The 22,495-nt window shown below is 41.0% G+C and overlaps 2 protein-coding genes across 19 annotated transcripts in view; one reads left to right on the forward strand and one right to left on the reverse strand.

Moving 5' to 3' along the window:
- LOC108115283 (TLD domain-containing protein 2-like) overlaps window positions 1-22,495 on the reverse strand; it is a 54,258-nt gene that overhangs the window by 20,021 nt on the left and 11,742 nt on the right. For 2 of the 18 annotated variants that reach the window (XM_017226646.2, XM_017226661.2), the window contains exons 5-16: window positions 13,758-13,829; window positions 9,177-9,280; window positions 6,293-6,580; window positions 3,922-4,407; window positions 3,754-3,860; window positions 3,540-3,694; window positions 2,189-2,714; window positions 1,930-2,102; window positions 1,500-1,631; window positions 1,064-1,215; window positions 843-1,005; window positions 361-562 (exon numbers count right to left, since the gene is read on the reverse strand). In XM_017226646.2, the coding sequence (XP_017082135.1) occupies window positions 361-562; window positions 843-1,005; window positions 1,064-1,215; window positions 1,500-1,631; window positions 1,930-2,102; window positions 2,189-2,714; window positions 3,540-3,694; window positions 3,754-3,860; window positions 3,922-4,407; window positions 6,293-6,580; window positions 9,177-9,280; window positions 13,758-13,829 (2,560 nt within the window). Of the gene's footprint in view, window positions 1-360; window positions 563-842; window positions 1,006-1,063; window positions 1,216-1,499; window positions 1,632-1,929; window positions 2,103-2,188; window positions 2,739-3,539; window positions 3,695-3,753; window positions 3,861-3,921; window positions 4,408-5,102; window positions 5,282-6,292; window positions 6,581-9,176; window positions 9,281-13,757; window positions 13,830-15,440; window positions 15,675-22,495 lie in introns of those variants that run through there. The other 16 variants (XM_017226643.2, XM_017226644.2, XM_017226653.2 and 13 more) reach the window with 15 other exon arrangements.
- On the forward strand, window positions 9,311-10,900 carry LOC108115287 (probable mitochondrial import inner membrane translocase subunit Tim17 1). Its single transcript, XM_017226665.2, has 3 exons — window positions 9,311-10,313; window positions 10,408-10,592; window positions 10,654-10,900. The coding sequence occupies exons 1-3, from the start codon at window positions 9,992-9,994 to the stop codon at window positions 10,672-10,674; spliced, it is 528 nt and encodes a 175-aa protein (XP_017082154.1). The 5' UTR covers window positions 9,311-9,991; the 3' UTR covers window positions 10,675-10,900.

Genomic DNA, 22,495 nt, shown 5'->3' on the forward strand with positions numbered 1-22,495 from the left:
AAAAACAAGAAAATAGAAGAAAACGCATGTACAATACACGTGGGGAAAAAATGTAAACAAGATTTACGATTATATAAGTATGTATAGAATAAATTTGGCGTAAAGTTTTCATTATTTAGTAATTTAGTAATTATTAAATCGATTTCTGAGGCATAACCTAAAGAAGCAAATGTAATATTCGATTTTGTTCACAATTCAAAAATGTCGTGGAAGAGTTCGAGAGAATCTTTGAAAAATATAGAACAATTCGAGGAGAAAACTCAGAGCAAAGAGTTAAACGATATGGAAAGATAGATAAAGAGATAGTCGCGCATGGGAAGCCACGGACCAGGCCGTCGGCAAATGGATTCGCACACTCACCTCCCAGGACTCGCGGGTCAAATCACTAATCTCCTCGCCATCCTGGCTGCCGCCGCCGATGCCGGCTTTGGTGGTGCCGCTCTTGGTCCACTCGGTGTCTTCCTGGATCAGCTCGAAGCCACGCGCCTTGATCTGCTCTTCGTCCAGTTCACCGTACAGGTGTTTCACCCAGGTGTTTATGAATCGATAGAGCTCATCAACGCTGCAATTTAGGTAATGGATAATTATTAGATGATTGCCAATAAAAAGCAAAATGCGCAATAGGTTTTTAAGGCTTAAAATGTTGTTGTAAGCGATGGAAAGACTGAACGTTGGATGTGAATGGAACGTTCGGCACTGTCTGTGCCTCTTTCATTCTCTTACAAAGTTACATTCTTTATCAAATATCTGTAAGGCTCTCAGCCGTTCATTAGAGAACTGCATCGTTTATGATCGCCTTAGCAAGACACTAAAAAATATCACCGTCCAAACTTCGATCTTACCGATTCTTTGGCACACTGAACCAATACTCAGCGCGCAACTTGTTTTTGCCGTAGGACATTACAGAGGTTGGCAGCGGAATGGCCTTGCCGATGGGCTTGCCCATGCGCAGGCGCAGATACAATGGTGGGTCAAGGCAGGCTCTGGCCGGTCGTGGAATGAGTTCTGTGGATAATACAAGGTTGGTTGATCTCAGATCACTAGTAATTTTAATTCATCTTACTGTCCACACTGATAAAGAGTTCCGGCTTGTCGTCCATAGAAACCATGGAGCGGTAGTCCAGCTTGGGTGCCTGCTTGACCTCCTTCAGCTTCGTGCTTGACGAAGTGCCCTCCGACGAGTGAGGGCGTATAAAGGTACCGATTGAGGAACGTCTGTGAAGGTTCAAAGTTAAAGGTTAATTATGGATCAAAAAAAGTCAGGACAAGGAGAACGAATTGTGAAAGATGATCGAAATTTACACTCAAAACTCAAGAATGATGCTGATGAATCTCTTGAAACCAAAAATGGATGAATGTGCTCGGTGGACTTAGGTACATCTTTGCGATTCAACACTACAACATCAACATCACTAGCAACAACAAGAGCAACAACAACGGCAACGAATGGTGGAACACATCAAGAAAGAGGTGACAGCTGATCCAATATCCGTCCTTACCCATAGGTCATATGACCCTCGGAATGAGTCGAGTGCGGAGTCAATGGCGGGACGGGTGAGCCACCAGAGTCCTCGGACGGTGTTTTCGAAAATAGATTCCCGCCCAGCTCTGACACCAGAGTGATGGGCGAGCTATGATGTGTAGCAGATATGTGGGTATATAGTATAGAAATACGGAGTTATTATGTCGTGTCATGTTGTGCCGTGTGGTGTAGGTGTGGTTGTGGTTGTGTTTATGGAGTGTACGGTATGAACGGGATTAAGTGGAGTATGCATGTTTAGCAAAGCAGCCGATCCGCACAAAACGAAGGTAAGCATTTGGATTTTCGGTTTTTGTTCAGTTTTCGAAACGAAATAAACAAAATTTGTTGGCACCAATTATAGTCAGAGATCGCTAAATGTGAATTTATTGCGTTCGGGATGGACTCACCTTGAGAATACTTTCGAAAATACACTTTGGTTGGAGTCACCCGTGTTGGGGGCCGAATCTGTGTCTCCTGACTTGTTCAGGCTGCCGCTGCCCACGCCTCCTGGCTGCACGGCTCCGGCCTCTCCGGTCAATCCCTCCACCCAGGTCAAGGGGTACGACAGGCGTTTCAGCATCTGCAGAGCGAACAAAGTATGAGTTAATGAGTCAATTATAATTATTTAAGACAGAAAGGGCCAATTCTAGAGTCCCAACACATCACCTTGTTCTTCTTCTCCGCTTGCTTGTCGGTGGACGCCAGTGCAGCCGCCTGGGCCTGAGCCTGCTGGGCGATCTCGTCGTCTACGCTGAAGCTGACGCTGGAGGTCTTCTTACGAGCACCTCCTGTGCCGGCGTCCAGACTCTGACCCAAGATGGTGCTCCGTGGCGGAGACTCGCTGAAGTGCGTCGGCACAATAGTTTTCGGTGGTACCCAGTCAGAACTGAGGACAATGTCCGCGTCACTGTAGACGGTTTTCTTTGGTATGGGCTGTACGTTGGGAACGGGCTCGCGGATGTCGATGCCGGAATCGTAGCACGACTGTTTGGACAGCTGCTCTAGGTGCTCCAGATCGATGCCGGAGGGCGGTAGGGGGGCGACAGCGGAGGCGGGAGCGGCAGCAGCTACCCCGGTTGGCTGACTGGTAGGCACTCCGCTGACAGAGCTATTGGCCGAGTGCGGATCCTGGATCCTGGCACCGCTGTCCACGGTCACATTGGACTCGTTGTCGGCCTCGTCTTCCGAGGATCTTCGGGAATTAGACAAACAATAGCTGAGTAATATTTGTGGGCGTGGCACACACAGAATTATGTACAAGGAGGTGGTTTGTGGGTGTGATGTGACAGGGGTTTGGTGTAAAGCGGTTGTTTTATATAACACAAATTGCATATATGGGTAGGGTTTTTTGGCGTGGCGTGGTTCGAAATATGAAAGTAAAAACACAAGAATACAAACATAAAGTTATTAAAGCAATTAAAAGTGGTCTCTGGCAAGCCAAAGTCTTATCTAACATGATTTCCGAATGATAAAAGAGTTCACTTAGTTATATTCCAAGCTAATTACTTTATGCAAGGTACTTCAGATAATACACTTATTAAAAGCTCGCTATCGACATTATTTTAAAGCAAACGCGTATTTAGTCTGGAATTTTAAAAATAATTAAGTCTATAGCATGGAATGGTAAACAGATTTAAATCGCAAAAATTGCAATCAACAAAGTTATTATTAGCTGTCATATATTATATTAATCGAATTATAATGCTCCGTTTGAGTTTGTTATTTTCGTTTGGGTAATTAGAATAAAGTTCTATCAATGTTTATGGGTTTTTAAACAAAACGGTAGCCGTCATGAAGCACAACAAAATAAGAAAGTCCTACGATATTATTAATGGTAAATCTATAAATTAAATTCACTTTGGAAATCATAAATGTCTAGAAAATTAATTTATATAACTGCACAAAAAGTTCCATTACTTCGCGTTGTGAGAAAAAAAATTTAAATGTTGTTCAACAAACAAAATTGCTAGGAGAACGTGTGAAACACAAAGCGTGAGGCAGCTGGGTAAACACTAACCGGTCTTTGCTCGGAATGGCCCAGTGGTGATCCAACAAACTCTTGCGCCGCTCCTCGAGAGTGGAGCGAGTGCTGGAGAGGCCCAGGCCGGTCTTCTTGTCTTCATCGTCTTGAGCGTCAGTCTTAGCGCTATCTTTGGCTTCCGTAGAAGAGTCCTGTTACAAGAGAATTCGATTCAGTAAATGGGAAGGTTATTAATACTGAGCTGCTTCACCTCCACACGTTCGCGGTCGAAGGCTTTGGGGAAGGCGTCGCCATCGCGTCCAGTGCTGGAGCACAGCGACTCCTGGTCGTCGGCAATCTCTAACGATCCAATTTCAGCTGTTGGTGAAATAAAAATCCATTAGCAAGGGGTTTATGGCGAACAAGAAAATTAAATCACCATCCAAACGCTCTTTGCCGTCTTCGCCCAGCAGCGGTTGCTGCTCGGACAACTCCTTGGAGTCCTCCTCGACTAATACTGGTTTGGGATAATAGATCTCAGGCTTATCAGTATCGCCTGACCCGGAGTTCTGGCCTTGGCCTGCTCCTCCAGCAACTCGCATGTGCGCAATATCGTGGAAGATAGCGGCGTTGACTACCAGTTCCATGGGAGCAATGACGCCGTAGCTTTCCGGGCCGTGCTCGATGACCAATGGATCGCTGACATTGGGATCAAACATGACGGCGTTGGGTGTGACCAGGAGGACGCCTCCCACCACACCCTGTCCGTCCGTGATGTGACGCACATTGATTTTGAGGAAGCGCTGGGTGATCACCGGATCGTCGCTTTTGTTGGCCTCCTCCTCCGCCTGCTGCTGGCTATTGCCGCCCACGCGCTCGATGTGTCCTGGCTTCGGGGATCCGGGGCGTAGGCCCTCAAGTATGTCTGCAAAGAACGGCATTTCATTAGTATGTCTTCGGGTGCAAAAAATATAATATATTGGTCTACAAGAAACGGCATTTAATTAATATAATATTTATTGGGTGCGGGGTGCTTTCGGAGGGCTGTTGCTGCTGGGCTGTGATTTTTATCAACTACACCCGTGGCCGGCGATAAGATAGTGAAAGCAAAATTGATATATGGGATAGTTTAAACTAAATCTGCGCCTTGTGACCTCCTTTGTTGTTCTAAGTCATTGTCACGTTTTTACTACGAAAAGTTGGGTACGGAGATAACTTATAGTGTACGCCTTTTTTTCCGGAATCTCATTAGGATAAAGCTTAAACTATTAATAAAAGTGAATATTCTCACAGGGTATTTTTGTGTATTCGCACATGTATAGACCTGATAAATTCCGGAATGAAAAATTCACATTAATAATATTTTCTGATTGTAACTAGTTTTAATAATTGGCTTGTAAATTCCGAAAAATCATAACAAAAATCTTAGATGCATAGGCCAATTAACAAATGCTACGACCGGGATGCAATTCCCAGGGATAAGCCCGTGTAAACGTGACCCGTGGGTAGCCGTTGGCTTCCGGAAAACCGGCACCTTCCAAGGCTAACAGTTTGTCAACCGCAATTAACACTTGTTAACAGATCGGAGAGACAACAATGGTTAAAAAAACAAACAGTAACCTCCATTGCGCCAGAAGACAGCAGTGTGCATGCTGAAATTGCAGATCTTGAGTACGTCCCGCAGCACTCTACGTCTTGGATTATCCGGCTCTCTCTACGTGGCTTTCGGCACTCGAACGTTTCGATTTTATCGCCTTTTTAAGTGCAAAACAGCGGAATAACACGTTCTATAGAATAAAAAACATTGGCTAGGCAATGTGACCACGCTACGAGAGTTAAAATAAACCGCCTAACAAAAAATACTAAAAATATACTCAGTCAACGAAAATTAAATAAGGGGGTTCATGAATGTGTTCTTTATCTTTTTAAAAATTACTAAAATGGTTCTAAAACCGCTAAAGATATAAAAGTTATATAAAATAAAATAATTTTCCTTACTATGTGTAACAAGAAAAAAACTTCCGATTAACCTACTATGTATGTACTACATATGTATGCAGTATAGAAACTTAATGGTTTTTTAAAAATTGTATTACTTTTCTCTGTGCAATGCTACATCAATAAACAAAATTTGTAATCGTCATTGTTATTTATGGGGTTCATAGAAATTTCATGAGGTGTATAAAAATATTTAATGTATGTGGTTTGCCCTTTTTGGAAATGGTGCTTATATTTTTTTTATTTATATTAATATATTTAGTCGTAAATATTTATGTATGTATATAAATGCAAATGTGTACATATTTATGTACTTATATACAAAAGTATATTACATACATATATACATACATATAAATCTATTTTGGAGTAAGCGGCTTAGACGATTTTTGTGATTCCCCTTAAATTAATTTTTTTTTATAGTATAAAATAATACTTTTAAAAAAATAATTGAAAGATAAAGTTTCAAAATAATTACGCGTATTTGCAAAAATATTTGTTTTCGAAAAACAAAAATTTAAAAAAATTTTTAAAATTGTGAAAAGTTAAAAAAAAAATGTATATAAAATATTTTTTTTGCGTAATATAAAAATAAGTAAAATGCAGATCGGATAACGATTGGAGATCAAATTGTACTTATGTATGTAAACGAACTTAATTTTAAAATGGTGCACCTGGTTATGGCTTTTTTGACCTGGTGGGCATGCAGAGCTCGTGCAACTAAAACCGCAAGCGGCGATGATGGCAAATGCTTCACTATCGTCGCACCAATTGCACCATTTCCACGGAGCTTTTCCTTGGCTTGGGCTTACCTTTCTCACGGCTCTCGTCGCCGGACAATTTGCGCTCTACTGGACTGGATTTGCCGGACAGGCTGCCTCCGTCGGCGTCGTGGGTTGAGCTGCTGGAGGCGTCGTCCTTGGCACTCTTGTCCGGCACCAGCAGCTGCTGGCCCGGGTAGATGAAGGAGCTGTTCAGCCGGTTCAGGTGGGTCAGCTCCGAGGGCGTGGTGTCGAACCGGGCGGCCACGGAGGTCAGGGTGTCGCGATTGCCCACGGTGTAGGAAATGGTGGGTATGGTGGGCAATGAAGACTTTTGCCCTGCGAAACGAAAAGAAATAATAATTAATAACATTCGATGGCGGCACACGTGCATTTTGTTACTCGGCGGTTGGAGTATTTTTGGAGGACGCTGACGTTGCTTGAAGACTTCAAACAAATTGCCATCGGGTCGAAGTTGGGAGAAGATAACACCCTCGGACGGAACCTGCTGCCGGCACAGATAAATAACCGAGAACGCGTTCGAACTAATATCGTAGTAGATCTCAATAATTTCCAGCATTTTGCCGCTGACTTTACAATAATTTGTATTCTTCAAAATGCTGGCTCATCATATTTGTCAAGTTGTCAGGCTTTTAGACGCTGTACGCTTGGGCGCGCATTTTTAAACTGTAACATTCTGCAACCGAACCGTGCGAAAAACTTACGCGACTGACGATAAACACAAAATCAGCCTAACACAAATGTTATCAAACTATGCAACTTGATACCGAAAAATCAGATAAGAATTGGGTAATGGTAACCCCGTCGTTTACTAGTCAATATATTGCATTGACTCATCAATCAATTATATTACTTATAGGTAATAGTAACAAATGTCTAACCCTGCTAAATGTTCTTTTCTGTTATAAATAATTACATAATGATTTGATTTACATAGGTTTGTAAGTTTCAAAAACGATAGCACCGTTATTATCTGTGAGTACTGAGCATTGTTTTAAATTAAAAACAAGAGGAAACGCTATAGTCGAGTGCCGCGACCATAAGATACCCGTTACTGTTTTACAAAATTTTAAAATATTATTTTGCTAGTGGAAATTCACAAGGCGCCACCTATTTTCAGAGGAAGTATGTTGAGTATGCTTATAGTGACGTCACTGCCCATGTGAGGCCTTATAACCTTAATTTCTTCATAAATAGCGAAATAATGTTCCGATTTGAAAAATCTTTGGTAAATCGATAGATATTAACAAAAATAAGTTATACAAGGTCAAACAAAGGCATTCATAATAATATTATAGACGCCACAGTTTTCCGCGGTTTGTGGGCGTCAGAGTAGGCGTGGCCGGATGCAACTTCATGGAAAGTTGCCAAGGCATCTCCTAAATACGTGATCCTAAATAAAAGTATGTAGCTCTTATAGTTTTTGAGATTTTTGCATTTTTGGTTGTTCAGGTTTTGTGGGCGTTAGAGTGGGCGTGGCTTGATCGAAAAAAAAACAATTCGCATTGGGAGCATAATAGAAACCTACATGCTGAATCCGAACTTTCTATCTTTTATAGTTACCGAGATATCAGCTTTTCTAGAAAATCCGAAAACCGTCTTTTGAGCCTTGTGGGCGTATGGGTGGGTGTGGCCGGATAGTAGTACCACTATAAGATGCGCTGCCAGTTAAAGATTATAATTTTTGAATTTCAACTTTCTAACTGCAATAGTTCCTGAGATTTCAGCACTTTTAGTTTTTGGCGATTTGTGGGCGTTAGAGTGGGCGTGGCATGATGCTGTAATAAACTTGCGCTGTCCCGGGACCTCAAGAATCTTCATGCTTAATCTCAACTTTGTATCTGCTATAGTTCCTGAGATCTCAGCGTTCATACGGACGGACGGACGGACGGACGGACGGACGGACGGACGGACAGACGGACATGGCTCAATCGACTTCGCTATTGATCCTGATCAAGAATATATATACTTTATAGGGTCGCAAAAGCTTCCTACTATCTGTTACATACTTTTCAACGAATCTAGTATACCCTTTTACTCTACGAGTAACGGGTATAATAAAAAATTTGTAATGCATTGTAATGCTTTTAAGATTTAGAATAATGAGAACCGGGCAGATGAAATTAAATTTTGTTTTATAGTTTTAGTTATTTAATTGTATTAAAATATAATAATAAATTAATTAAAAAAATAGCCCCAAAAATCTTTTCTCTATATTTTTTTTAAATATTTTATTAAGTAGATTTGTATGGAGCCTTTATTTAGTACTTGAAAGTATATTGACAGTGTCAATTTGACATCTTTATTTCGTCCGTGTATTAAAACATAGCGTCACCTAGCGGACAAAGTCTGTCAAGCGACGCCTATAGCAAATTGCGAGAATCTTTGAATTCTACATACATTTTACATTTCAGCCTAAAGCAAAAGTAAACTATTTAAAAAGTCAAAGACAATTATAGATATATTTAACACAAAATAAGAAAAAATGAAATATATAAATAAATATAATAAAAAAACTCTTAAATATATATCAATTTCATTTCTTTAAAAGGAATATTAATTTTCTTCTATCATTCTATCTATGATAATAACATCCATATTCCACCAAAATAAATGTAAAATTTAATGACAGAATCCTTTTTACCTGCACTTATAAACAATCACTTTTTATTGCGAAATAAAAAATCTTTTTTACCTTACAAAGTTCGACTGCGCTTATCTTAAGATCTAGTTAGTAAATAAGTAATATTATCTCACCCCATTGAGACCATTCTCCTACTTTACCTGAATTTTTACATAGGCAGAAACTTTTTTATTTTCAAATAAGTAGTTTGGAGAGTGTTTATTATTTTAGCGCCCATTTCAAGATCAAGTTAGTTAGTTAGTTAGTAGGCCTGTCAAATTGAATACTCACTTGATAGTTTGTCGACGCTCTCGAAGCGCTGCTCCACTTTGGAGCGGAGTGAGTCCAAGTCGAACGGAGCCGCAAGGCCGTGATCCACGCTGCGCGATTTGCTCCTGGAAAAGTCACAAAACGGTTGTAAGATCGACTGTGAATGGAATTTTTGGGCTTTGTAGCGATCAGAGCGCAATCTGTTGCGATCCTTATCACTTACAAATTTCCAGCTCGAATTGTGACCATAACCGGGTAATAACAATTTATTTATTGGCTGCCCGTTTGCCTTTTTCACTCAGCCTTTTTGTTGTGCATTTGCTATCGTTTTGTAAAGATTATCTTGACGATCGGCGAGTGTCCGAATAAGGCAAAACGTCGCATTTTAAATGGTTTTCTAAACGGTTTGCGATTTGTTTTTTGTTTTTTATTTTGATTAGCCTTTACATGCTCGGAGAGAAGTCACGATTTCTCATGAGACTTGTCCTTAAGATGCTTGATAGATTAATAAAGTGCATGGAAAAACGATCTTCAGAGTAGAATGAAATCATTTAATGTGGATTTATATATACTAACTTTGTGTCTCTGAACTATACCGCTTCGGTGTGACACTTCTTAATGTTTAATTTAAATTATGTTTGATCTAATCTCATGATGTTCGAACTGAGTAGGCTAAAGTGTATGTTCGTGTAAGCAACTATTAATTGGTTTCTGTTTTCAATATCTGACCTTAAAAGTAGGCTCTGGCTTAACTATCTTTTATATTAACGACTTATTATTCGTCGTGCAATCAACTTGCTCGACTGAACTGTTCCAAACTCGTAAAGTCAAAAACCATGACGCAGTACGACCGGGAGCCGTGTCCCTTTCGCATAATCGAAGATTGTGGCGGAGCCTTTGCCATGGGCGCCCTGGGCGGAGGAGCCTTCCAGGCGATCAAGGGGTTTCGCAACGCTCCCTCCGGAATAATACACCGATTGAGCGGTGGTTTGGCAGCAGTTCGGGCCAGATCCGCCTTGGTGGGCGGGAACTTTGCAGTGTGGGGCGCTACCTTCAGTGCCATTGACTGCACCCTGATCTATTACCGGAAGATGGAGGACCCGTGGAACTCGATAATTAGTGGGGCGGCCACCGGAGGCGTTCTGGCTGCACGAGGAGGTGAGTATATCCTTGCAGGTGAATTACTTCCTCCTAGCAGAAAGAAATCCCAAGATACAGTCTCAAAATAGGGCAAAAATTATCTATTCCGCAGGATTAACCTCCATGCTGAGCAGCGCCCTGGTGGGCGGCGTCCTTTTGGCCCTGATCGAGGGCGTGGGCATTATGGTGTCCCATTATTCGGCAGATTCCTATCGCCAGGTGTCGGTCGTGGACCGGTATGAGCTCTACAAGCAGCACCAAACGAGCCTTTCTCCGTTTGGCCAGGAATTCGCAGAGGTAAGTGGGATCTGTTCCTGGGAGAATTCGCCTCTCCTCACCCAGCTCTCTTCGATTTCAGGTCGATCCGTCGTCATTGTAGAACTCTTCGCTGCGTCATCGCCTAGTCGTGGCAATCCATCCGCGATCCGTGGATCGCCGATCGCCGATCGCCAATCGCATACCAATTCAACACTACTCGTAGATTGCTTTGATTGTTCAACGACAACGCCTCCAAATCTGAGACTGGCGGCATTCCGACTTCAATTTAAATTCAATTGTCGTACACTGCAAGTTTTAGAATCATTAATATATTTTCCTTTTCGTTTCTTGTTTAGTTTGCTTCGGCATTTTTATATGCGTCGAAGTCTCAAGTCGGTCCAAAGTTCCGCGGCGTTTTGGGAGGCGCGTGTGCTTCCTAGCTCCATACTTGTAATTCCGCGTTCATTTGGGTCTCCTCCCCAGAACCCCTTGGAATCAGCCAAGAGTTATCTATAGTTGGCAAGCAAGAATTACTTTACTACCGTCTTGATATATGACCAAAGTTAGCTTCTCTTCTACCTTTCCTAAATAGATAAACTCGGTGTTCGTTGTCACACCTACGCCTTTGGGTTTGTCATACATTTTGTTATTTAAGGATTTTCCCCTTTTATGAGCTTTTATTTGTATTTTTCTTTGTAGTAAATCTAAGTAGATATTATCATTGAATTATACATGTTTGGCCAGATTCTTAAAAATGTCATCAAACTTTTGCTGTATTTAACTGCTGAATTTCAGTCACATACATACATATTCCCAGATTTTCCCTTTTTATGCATTCATGTACATAAGCATCGGAATTTTCTTTATTATTGCGGTCCCCTTTGATTGGCAAAACTAATTTCCGTTACGACTTCGAGCGGGAAAATAAGTTTTCCTGCGGCAAGATAGTTGTATCACAACAAAGTGAGTGACAACCGCATTCGAGGACTGACAGAGGGGAGAAATGTTCACCAATATAAATAGTAAATATATTGAACCCTCCTTCTGCCGATCAAGTGCGGCCCCTCTCCCCTTGGAAATAATAAAAATTTATTTGCGCGTGTCTTTTCACTGCGTTGCCAATTAGCGGCAAACGGCGATAACCATAATTGAATATCAATGATAAAAAATAAATATGCGAGCGGGAGTTTTCAGCTGGCAGCAGCAGCAGCAGCAGCAGAAGCAGAACTGCCTTTGTTCGGAGATAAACAAAGAAGGCAAATACTAAATAATTATTTAACGCATATTTGTGGCACCTTCGATATTTGTTTTCCCCATTTTTAATTCCTAGCCATATCTGCCAGCTAGCCATTTGCAAATGAGAATTTTCCATGGAAAGTCTTTGCTAAGCCGCGCAGCTGAAAAAGCTAACACACGTATGGAGGGAGGCCTATTCCAGTGAAAAACCCTTGCAAAAACAAACTCTGGGCTGAAACAACTGTGTTTGGTTTTAAGTTGGCCACATTTGACGACGAGTTGAGCTGAGTTATTTAGCCAGTTAAATTGAGTTCAGACAGCGACCTAGCATAGAATCCCATTTGCACAGTTGGCTTTCGCCTTTATGTGGAAAATATTTCGCGTTTGTTCAGCAAGTAAACACGAATAATTGTAAATGACATAAATATTATTTTCGGAGGCTGAATATATTTTTCGCATTCTTCTATTCGGCTGCCGAGGAGGTCAGCAAAAGCAAGGCGATCCAAATATCAGAAGTGGCTAAAACTAATATCTCATATAGATTTACTCTAGATCTTTTCGCCAAATCTCTTTATCTCTGATTGAGACATCACTAGGCACTGCCTAACTGATTACCTTCACTAATCACTGTAACTAATCGCCGGCTAGTTTTTAAATGGCTAACAGACACGCTTCCGCATAAACCAGTTGGACACACAAAATAAAAAATAATATAACCTATGGCTGATTTGAGTAATTCCCGTGATTTTTTCCATATTTCCCACAAACTTGGCTATAAAGTGGCTGCATTACTACTCGAGGTGTTGTAAATAAAGGTGGCAGGAATGCGGTGTGTCATTGATAGCCAGGGGGCATCGCATAAAGCCAATCATTCAGGGCTCGATCATACTCGTATGTATCTTATCGCTCTTGTGCATTGTTTACCTTCGGGAATGTGGCCCTGGGCTGCGATCAGTGGCATGAGCACCGAAAAAAGGCAACAGTAGTCGTTTCACTGGCACAGTTCCACGAAGCCAAATGTCAACAACCCACGGGGGTGTTACTACCACTACCGCTACTGCTACTACTACTACCTGATGGATCGAATCGTAGACTGTCCAAGTCGAACTCAGACAGTGACTCAGTTTTACTACGTATACGTAATGTGCGGAACACAATAACACGAATTATTGGCGATTATTGCAGTTGTGAAATTGATAATAAAATGACTTTACTCATTGTTGATGTCTTGCCGTGACTCATCAAAGGTTATGGCCTTTTCTTGGGGTAGGTTTAAGTACGGGATCAGAAATCTAACCCAAGAATAATGCCTTATCTAACACCCTTCGAAGCGCGGATTTTATCTGTCTGTATCAATTAACATCAGCCATTTATTTACACTTACACGCGACTTATAAATTATCAAAAATCGTTAATAAGACGACAGCAAACATTAAGATTATCTATAAATAATCTGGGAGCGAGTGTAATTTGAGCACAGACCGCTGGCTTTATAAATTATCAATATTTGCTGCCTGCCGTTTTCGATTTAGTTTTTTGCTTGACTTTTTTTAACTTTTCTACAAACCGCAAAGGTAATTTATTGTTGCAATCGATTGGCCTGTTCGAAAGTTCATAAATTGCCAAATTGGCTTTAGAGTTATGGTCACAATTCGCTGAAACTCAAATCGGTATATATAGTTATTGCTTAATTCTACAAGTGCATAGGTTATCAATTATGAGCATGCAGGTGGGTTAAGTACAGTCAGGCCATGCTACATTCAACATGCATATGGAGACATAGACACAGCTGGATAATTATGTCATGCATAGGCTTTTTTCTCTACATATATCAGATATACATATATATATATATGATATATAGTGAGTGTGTGGCTCTGGCTCATTTGCATTTGTGTGGATGGTGAGTGGTGGGTGGTGGGTGGTGGGTGTTTCTGTGGAGAGGTGGAATCGTTAGTTGCAACTTACCTGCGCACGGGTATCGCCAAATTGTCAACGCTGCGTGACAAACTGGAAACATCTTGACTAGCCCTACGTGACCTGGCACGTTCGCAAATCATAAGGAGCGCATCGGGGCAGGCGAACAAAACCAATTAAATGAGCAAATTGTGCCAAAACAAAATACAGTAGGTCCAAAGAAATAAACGGAGAAAATAAAAAGGTAAATAAAGATATGTAATTGCGAAATGCTCAAATTCAAACTACAGTATCTCGCGCGAGTTTAACAAACGCCATTTCATGGAATGCACACGTAGTAAGAGGAATTCATCGGACCCCCAGCTCTGAATCCTCCCGTCTGACTGCTCTCCATATGGTTAGCTATATACCTGGATATACCAGTGCCAGTACATGGGTGTATGTCTAATGGCAGCACGTGGTTTAGACGACTTTGGGCTAATTGCTTTGGAATCGTCACGTCCGGAAAAAAGTAGAATCGGGTGAGGTCGTAGAAGTAAATGAGACCGACCTGAGGGACGTTTTCTATTTTTTATAGATTTTTATATCATAATTATATTAAACAAAGTTCCATCTTGAGATAAGGGAAAGTTAACCTTGAGAGTCTTGAGTGCTTCGCAGAAAAGTGCCTTTTGAGAATTACCATTTATTTGCAATCAGCTGATACTATCAGCTTTATCAATATTCGGGAATTTAGAAACTTCGTTTTGTTTTAGGCACTCGAGATCTTGTTAATGGCAATGTCCAACTTGGGCTGCGAAAATACACTTTAGCTTGTCAAGGGTGAACCGTTTATAGACCGATATGATATGAGCCAAACAAAAATCCCACAATTCGCGACTATTTCAGTTAAGATTGCCAGAACTCAAGGTTTCATAAATATATATATACAATTTTATACCCAAACCCAGACGCCCGACAAACTCTCTCTGATATAGTCCATGGCCAAAACGTTTGCCAGAGACAGTTTATCTAAATTTGGGGCAATTATAAAGACTCTTTGAATCGATTCAGAAATTGTGTCTAATAGGTGTCGAAGAAATTTATGGGAACTATTAGCGAACAGCTTTGTCCCAATGGGTCAATGGCAAAAGCATTTCTTAATCTGGCAATTTCCAAACATCGGCCATTTAGCAAGCGATTAAAAGATTTGTTTAAACATCTCAAATTTGTAATTGTCCCAAGTTAATATCTGTTATTTTTAATTCGTTTTTTATGAAAGTTTTTGATGCTTTCGCTTTCCTGTGTTGGCCAAACCTGTTGGCTTGGCTTAACATTGACCCACAACGCCAAAAAGGCGAAGCTCAATGAGCAAACAAAAGGGAACTGGGATGGAAGTGTGGGAAACACGAGTACGTGCTCAAGATCATGCTTGGAGAGCTTGATTATAATGGTCTTCCTAATGGTTTGAAGCTGACCGGAAGTTGGGCACAAGTCCACAAGATATACACTTCAGATTAAATAGTAAATTAAGTTCGTTGATCCACACATGAAATATCTCATTACTGAAAGATCGACTAATATTAAGTGTGACCTCATGCACTTGGCAAATATTAAAGTAAAAACTCGGTTTGGGATCTAATCGAGAGTGTGTTAACCGATGATCATAAAGATATGAAGCTGTCAAATATTGGTTACCAGGCAGTAATATTTATGGCTAGAACTCTTAACAAGTATAGACACACGTTAGCTTACCAATAATATTGGGATGTGATTATGACGTTCTGCATTCTGTGTTTAATTTTTTGCACTTAGTTCATTACTTGGCTTGCACTAAACTAGAAACCAGTTAAACCCCAAATTAAATGCAATTCCCGTGTTGTCTCAGCACACAACTCAAGGGCTAAGATAATTGAGGGAAATTGATGAATGTTTTCGGGAAAATATCGGATACCGATTAACTGGTCGATCAATCATAGCCCCAGCAGTTGACAGATGAGCTGGGGGAACAGTGAATGTGGCTAAAACAAGCAAAAGATAAATTCGCTTGACACTGTTGACTTTTAATGATTCAATTTGGCTGTCAGTGTTGTAGGTGGTGGAAAATATTGATGACAGAATTAATTAGCTTGTCGATGGAAACACAAATAAAAAGCGGCCGAAGTCGGCCTTATCAGCTGACTGCCAACAAACTGCAGCAGTTGTCTAGTAAATCACGTGTCACGTGTATTAATTCTGCTTTGATTTGGATTCAACTCTTATTTTCCCTGCTACTGTTCTACCCGACTTTTGATAGTCATATTTAAATTCCCTCCCCCAAGGTTGCCTTCCACCCGCCCACCTCATAATTAGAATTTTTATGCCGCATTGTTATCTCTGTTTGCCTTGGCTTTCTGTGGCTCTGTGGCTCTGGAAAAATAAAGCGAACGAAATGTTGTTTGTATTTGCTCGTCCGCTGCTACCAACTTAACGACGAAGAAAAAGGTTAATTGGATTTTTGGACACATTTTTGCCGCTGCCTGCGCTGTTTTTCTGCAACAGAAAATGTGTCATTTTCAAGGGGAAACTCAGCACGTGACGATGGCGTAAGGGAAATAATTTTGGCTCACGCAAGCTCCTTCTAAAAATATCTCTTCTCTTTGGCTGATCACACATAGTGAATGAATTTAACCTACTGTGATCTCCAGATCCATGACGATCCATGCCTGAATTCGAGTGGCTCACAGCACCCCAGTGATTACTCATGAACCCCCGGACAAGGTCACCGCCTGGCCAATCTGCACTTGAAATTAATCCTCCTCCGCAAGAGCCAAAAGAAAACACGAAATTTGGGTTAAGGTTGGCCTTCACCCGCAGCCAGGGAGAAAGAAAGTCAACGTCAGGGCTTCTGCTATCGGCATTATCTCGCTTTCTGGTGGGCTTTTGGATTTAAAAAAGTTACAAAAAGACACAAAAAGTATTTGCAAATATTTAAATTAGCTGGCGGCGTTCTTAGTCATGCGCAGACGAGGAAATAATCGCCGCACATTTATATTGCACGCCAACACTTTTTGGACCGGCCTTAATTGAAACAATTAATTGCGTTTTATATCACTTTTGTAATGCCAAGCGGGTGTGAGCTCGACTGATTGTGGTCAGTTGCCTTTAATTTCTCGGCGCCAGCGGCGTCGTAAATGAAAACATCACCAACTCGTTTGTTACTTTTTCTCCCCCCGATTGTATACATTTTATTCTGCCTGATCGGCATTTGGTATTTGGTATTCACATAAAATCTAGTTTGAAAGTGTCGTGTTTGTCTGGTATTTAGCATGTCGGCTATAATTTTCGTGGCCAATCTGTGGGAAGTGTCAGCCTGCCTTCGTTAGCAGCTGATTGAGGCAATTCTTAGGGGCAAATAGCAACACCTGGCCAAGATCTGGACAGACGAGCCCCTTGATAGACGATAGTTTATACTAAGAATTAAGCCACCTTTGTTTCTCTTCCTCTGACTGACTGAACTGACCTTCACTTTTGTAAATTCCACAGGCAAAATAAAAAAAAAACGATTCAAAACAAAGAAAGGCAGAGGCGAAATTTCAATAAACCCGTTTGGCCAAAATTCAAAATATTTACACAAACTGACGCGGCAACAACAGCGCCGAGGAACTGTTATCTTCCATTTAAATTGAAACTTGCTTTACGTAAATTAAGATAAGAGCCGCCTTATCACTGGGCACTGGGAAGACAGCGTTCGCCCAGTAAACAAAGGGAGAATCTAATTGAAACGAATGCAAAACTCGATTCCGAATCGAACGAATTTCAATTTCAATTCCATTCTGCTCCCTTGAGCAGACATTCTGTGTCTGTCCGAATTGGGTGCTTGAAGAAATTGCATTTAATTGGTTTTAAAGAGTTTCGTTAAATGTAATGAATATTTAATGCCACAATGCCTAATTGGCTGGCACATTTCGTGATAAATATATAAGCAATTTGTATTGTAAATAAATTATGAATTATAATTAACTCAACACACTCTCTCGCTACAGGCACTGAGAATCCAGTTTAACACTTTGCCACTTTGCCACTTTGCATTTGCATAAATCGGCGATTTTTCGGGTGCGATCCAGTCGCTGAATCAAGAGAGAGATCGGTTCAAATGTCTCGCTACGCGACAGTTCCATTTCCAACTGCCAGACCCGCCATGGAAATCATCCCGTGGATGTGGGTCTGTCATTGTTAATGGCATGGGCTCTGGATGTTATCACTCTGGATACCCGGCTGCCCCTTCTTCTGACATTAACATATATGTATTCATATATATATATTTATCAAATCAGCAGCCAGCCGAGCGCAATAAAAGGCCTCTGCCTCTGTGGACTTTGTGCACACACGCACGTAACCACTCGACCCAAGCGATCCCCAGATCCCCACTTAAATGCCATCCAATGTGGAACCTAAGTTGGGGTGGTTCTAAAGAGACATGTGGGTATATCGTGGAACATATATGTGTTCATAGTTAAACTGGAAGCAATTCTAGCAAGGCCAGCTCAAATGAAAGCATCTTTTGAATCGAAATATAACTCAGGCTCTGAATAAACCTTAGCAAAATCATGATAATTGATGAGTTGTACCTTGACAAACCGTCATTAGCATTACGATTCAAAATTAAAAAGCAGATTGGTCAGGTCTCAATATAGGGGTATTTGAATATGTCTAAACTTGCTGATAGTTATCATGGTAATAAGGTGTAATATGTATATTTTATGGGAATGGGATCATGATATAATTTATTTGCAACCCGAGTAGACCTAACCTATGTTAGATCAGTTTATATCTGTGTAGACCTGACTTAACTCAAGTTACATAGTTTATGGCTTTCAGGTTGATCTGGCGACAGCTTGCAATAGGTTACGTCTTCTCGAAATGTTATCTTATGTTTAATTTGGGTAAATATTTGCGTAACTAATTTAGAATGCCCGCTAAGTAGTTGAATAAACAAAACGTGAGAAGGGAATTTCGCTTTACAATGCCCAATAAAGATGCTTGATATGAACTAGGATACAGAAACGAACTGGAAGTAAAAGATATGGAGAATAAACTAAATAATATACTATGACTAAGATAATCCCTTTAGTACTTGTCGAGCGACTTGACTTCCTCTTGCCCAATCAACATCCCTTGTCAATCATAAAACCCTCAACTGGATTGTAAACTTTTCACTGCAATCACCATATTTACCTCATATCCAGCAAATTAGCATGCACGACTAGCCACCCAGCAGTGTCTTTCTGATCAATCATCCAATCACACCTGATCATTACTGGAAACCCACCCGACAACGTCGAGCTGTCTGGGCTCTCGTTCGAATTTAAACGTATTACCTAGTTGCAATATTAATTATCTTCAAGAATTTCTCAAGCCCGGAGTTGGGTAATTAATTTTGCAGTGATTGTCGCTGAATGCTGAGGCAAATGAACGCATAGGATTACATCAACTTGTTTAGTGAACCTGAACTTAATATATATACTAACACGTATTAGAGAGGCTTTAAGCAAGCGGCGGCAGAAATTGTAAACAAATGACAGGGGGAAATGTCAAAATCGATTACTAGCATTGTATACTATATGGGCAGGTCTAAAAATGAATTACGACTCAATTTATATTTATATTGGGCGGCCATAAAGAGATATAGCAAAGTTGATACCGAAATGTCAGGCCAGCCGAACCCGAATGAGGTCTTACGGAGGTCTTTGGTCAGTTCGTCATAAATCGTACGATTATAAACAATATAATAAAGTATACTTTCCAGCCATTGGGCTGGCCAAGTACCAAGTACCTGTCACAAATTTCGATCGTTTGTGTTTTGTTCCCTCTTTTGGGTTTGTTTGTATTTTCCACCCAAAACCCCTCGACGCAGTCAAAGGGGCGTTGCGAGTTTTTGATGGTTAAAGTCAAGTGAACGTTGTACTACATCTCCCAAAGGGTTGCCTTTATTGTTGCCTGTTTTCTGTGCTAATTTGATAAGCTGAAGTGGGTTCCAGCTCGGGAGAGTGTGCCTGCCCCTCGAATCTGATACTGAGACACTTTCGAGTGCGGGATTGACGGTTGCTGACAACCAACGAAAGTTTGATCTACGCACTCGAAGGCGGAATGAGTCACTTGAACCTTGTATCTAGGGTGCTTTTCTTCGGCCCATGATTCAGTTCTAATGGAGGGAATATCGATCTTAAACGCTTTACTGCGAAAGTGAATCAGAGCAGGAGATTAATATATGACAAGGTGTAAAGTATTTAGGTTTTGCTTATAATTAAGTACTTTATGGAGTGTTAAATTATTTATTTTTATTGTTTCATTTTTAGGGGAATGACTTGACTTATTGCTTTATTTGCGAGATACAGAAGAAGAGCACATTTAAATACTATTCAGTGACAACCTAATAGTTAAAAGGGGTAAGGGTGGGGCCAAGCAATACCTCACACCCAAGTAAACAAATTGAAATAAATAAATAGAAACCACATAAATCAGTGGAAATACCTTAGGCATTATATTTCTACCATTTATTGCACTGTTTAAACAAAAACAGCGCTAACGCTTGGGCAACAGACTTGGCTCTAAAGATAGCGTCAGAACCCCCTGTATCTGACGATTTATGGCATTTGCATTCAGTCGCACACAAGCATATAAGCTGATCAAATATTTGCCAAACTGTTGTGCTATTTAACTAACTACTGTGTGGGCATTATCCAGCCGGAGACTCGGATTCACTAAGTCAAAGTCTAACCGATTGGGTGACTGATGGAATTCATACTCTGCCAACAGCAGACTGAAACAGAAGCCAAATTGAAATCACACAGCTCGGCTAGGGAGACACTGAGCTCCTCCAAGCTGAGCAAATACTCACGTGAGGCGAGTTCTGCCTTGTGACTGGAGGCTGTTTGGACCAGGCCTTAATTAACGGCTTAGCGGCTTTTTCGGCGGTTGTCTGATGGGAAAAATCCACAAAGGCACCAAGTCAATCGATTGCCATGATTGGATACATTTCTGCTTCAAAGTTTCAAAGAGCAGCAAAGCAGCAAAGCCCTTCATCTTCATCTATCGCGTGGCTTACAAATGATTTGTGATTTTAAGTGGATTAGAGTACCAAAATCTGTTATTGAAGAGGGTTATTAGAGGCAGTTTTAAGCCGTAACTGCAATCCACTCTTTGCTTGATTTGGAACCCCTTTCAAAATGCACTCTTTATATCCATCAGATCCATATCGCGTGCCATAAAAACGTGCTGCCCTGGCAGTTAAAAAACGAGCTACTTGGATATATATACAGTATTATATATACCCATAGGAACAGAGACGATCGATATAGTCAATATGGCCAATTAGTGTTATTGCCTTTGCTTACATTCCGCTGGACAATTCGCTATATTTGCGCGCTCCATTAATTTCCCTTACAAGTTTAATTGACATTGGCAATTGCAAAATGCCGCCTTTTTTATTCCCATGACGCTTACGTAAAGCAGAAGGAGAGGTCTTGTAGAAGAGACCTTAGATCGAGATAGATGTTCTATAACTGATTTGCATTCAAAGTTTCATTTTCATGGGAAAACGAAATGAAAGGGGAAACATTTTGACTTATTTGTTCATCAATAATTTCACCCAAAAGGTTTGTTGTTCAGGCAATAATTTCCATTGTTTCTCGTTTTTAATTAATGAAAAAGAAAATGAAACAACAAAACAATCACAAATAATCAAAAATAATTAAAATGCGAAACAAGACGAAAGCAGAGACAAAGTCGAGACTTGAGCAAAGTGTGACAACCGAAGGAAAGCAAAACAAAATGCTGGGTAATTAAAAGCAAGATATGACGAGAACGAACAGAATCTGTTTTTTAAGGAAGCACAAATTACACGAAAAGCATCGATATCGATGTGTAATATTTATAAGCCGATATCCCGATAAACCCATAACTTAGGGTCCGCTCATCAGCTGATTCCGAGGGCCTTACGCCTTTCATCAGGAGTCTCCGACTCTAATTGCCCCCGCCGGGGGCTAAGATTTGCGCGGGCATTAAAAACAATAATTATGGTAAGCATAATGAGGCTTATTCCGCCTCGCCTCAGACTGATAGACAGCCGGCTAATGGAGTCGAGGCGGGTCCGAAGGCTGAAACAGATCCAAAGCCCCCGTTGGGCTTCTGAGGTAATGTGGCAATGGCAATGACTTGGCCCGGTCTCCGGGTCGAAGTCGAACTCGGATTCGAAGTCGGGGTCAGTGAATGAACCACTGAGCTCCCAGGCGAAGGTCTTTGAATATCTTTCTATATATGGCGAAGAAGAGCAGGTGTGAGAAGCTGTTGGCTCAATAGCACTCCTCCCACATACTCGTATCGTTAACCTCCGATTAACTATATTCCTAATTCTCCCAATAGTCAACATTTTACTCACTTGAATGCAACGAAATGATTTTGAGATTCACTTCATGCTATGACCCATGAAAACCCGTTAGGAAAACTCGTATCAGAAATCCTTAATTAGAACCCTTGACGGTGATGAATGACTTTATGAATCGTTATGCTTAATTGGCATTCGAGAGCTTCGACTGGCAATAATCCAGCTGCACGGAGGTTCTCCTCTGGGGAAATGTCTCCCAACGCATCGCATAAATTAAGGCGAAGCTGGAGCTGAAGCTGAAGCTGGATCTCCAGGACAGGGAGACCGGAAATGTATCTGAAAGAGTGTGTCTGGGTGTGGGAGTGGTTCATGCCGGCAATTAATCACACATATTCGACGGGTGTTAGTTCAACATTCGCAGCAGGAGGAGATTGGGTGGGCTTTG

Source organism: Drosophila eugracilis, unplaced genomic scaffold (assembly GCF_018153835.1).
Source record: "Drosophila eugracilis isolate 14026-0451.02 unplaced genomic scaffold, ASM1815383v1 contig_1897, whole genome shotgun sequence".
Classification (NCBI taxonomy): Eukaryota; Metazoa; Arthropoda; class Insecta; order Diptera; family Drosophilidae; genus Drosophila; species Drosophila eugracilis.

Excerpts from the sequence above, each read along its gene's own strand:
- LOC108115287 (XM_017226665.2), top strand. The coding sequence starts at position 9,992 with ATGACGCAGTACGACCGGGAGCCGTGTCCCTTTCGCATAATCGAAGAT. Across the intron at positions 10,314-10,407 it reads CGTTCTGGCTGCACGAGGAG|GATTAACCTCCATGCTGAGC; the intron begins GTGAGTATATCC and ends TCTATTCCGCAG. Across the intron at positions 10,593-10,653 it reads TTGGCCAGGAATTCGCAGAG|GTCGATCCGTCGTCATTGTA; the intron begins GTAAGTGGGATC and ends CTTCGATTTCAG.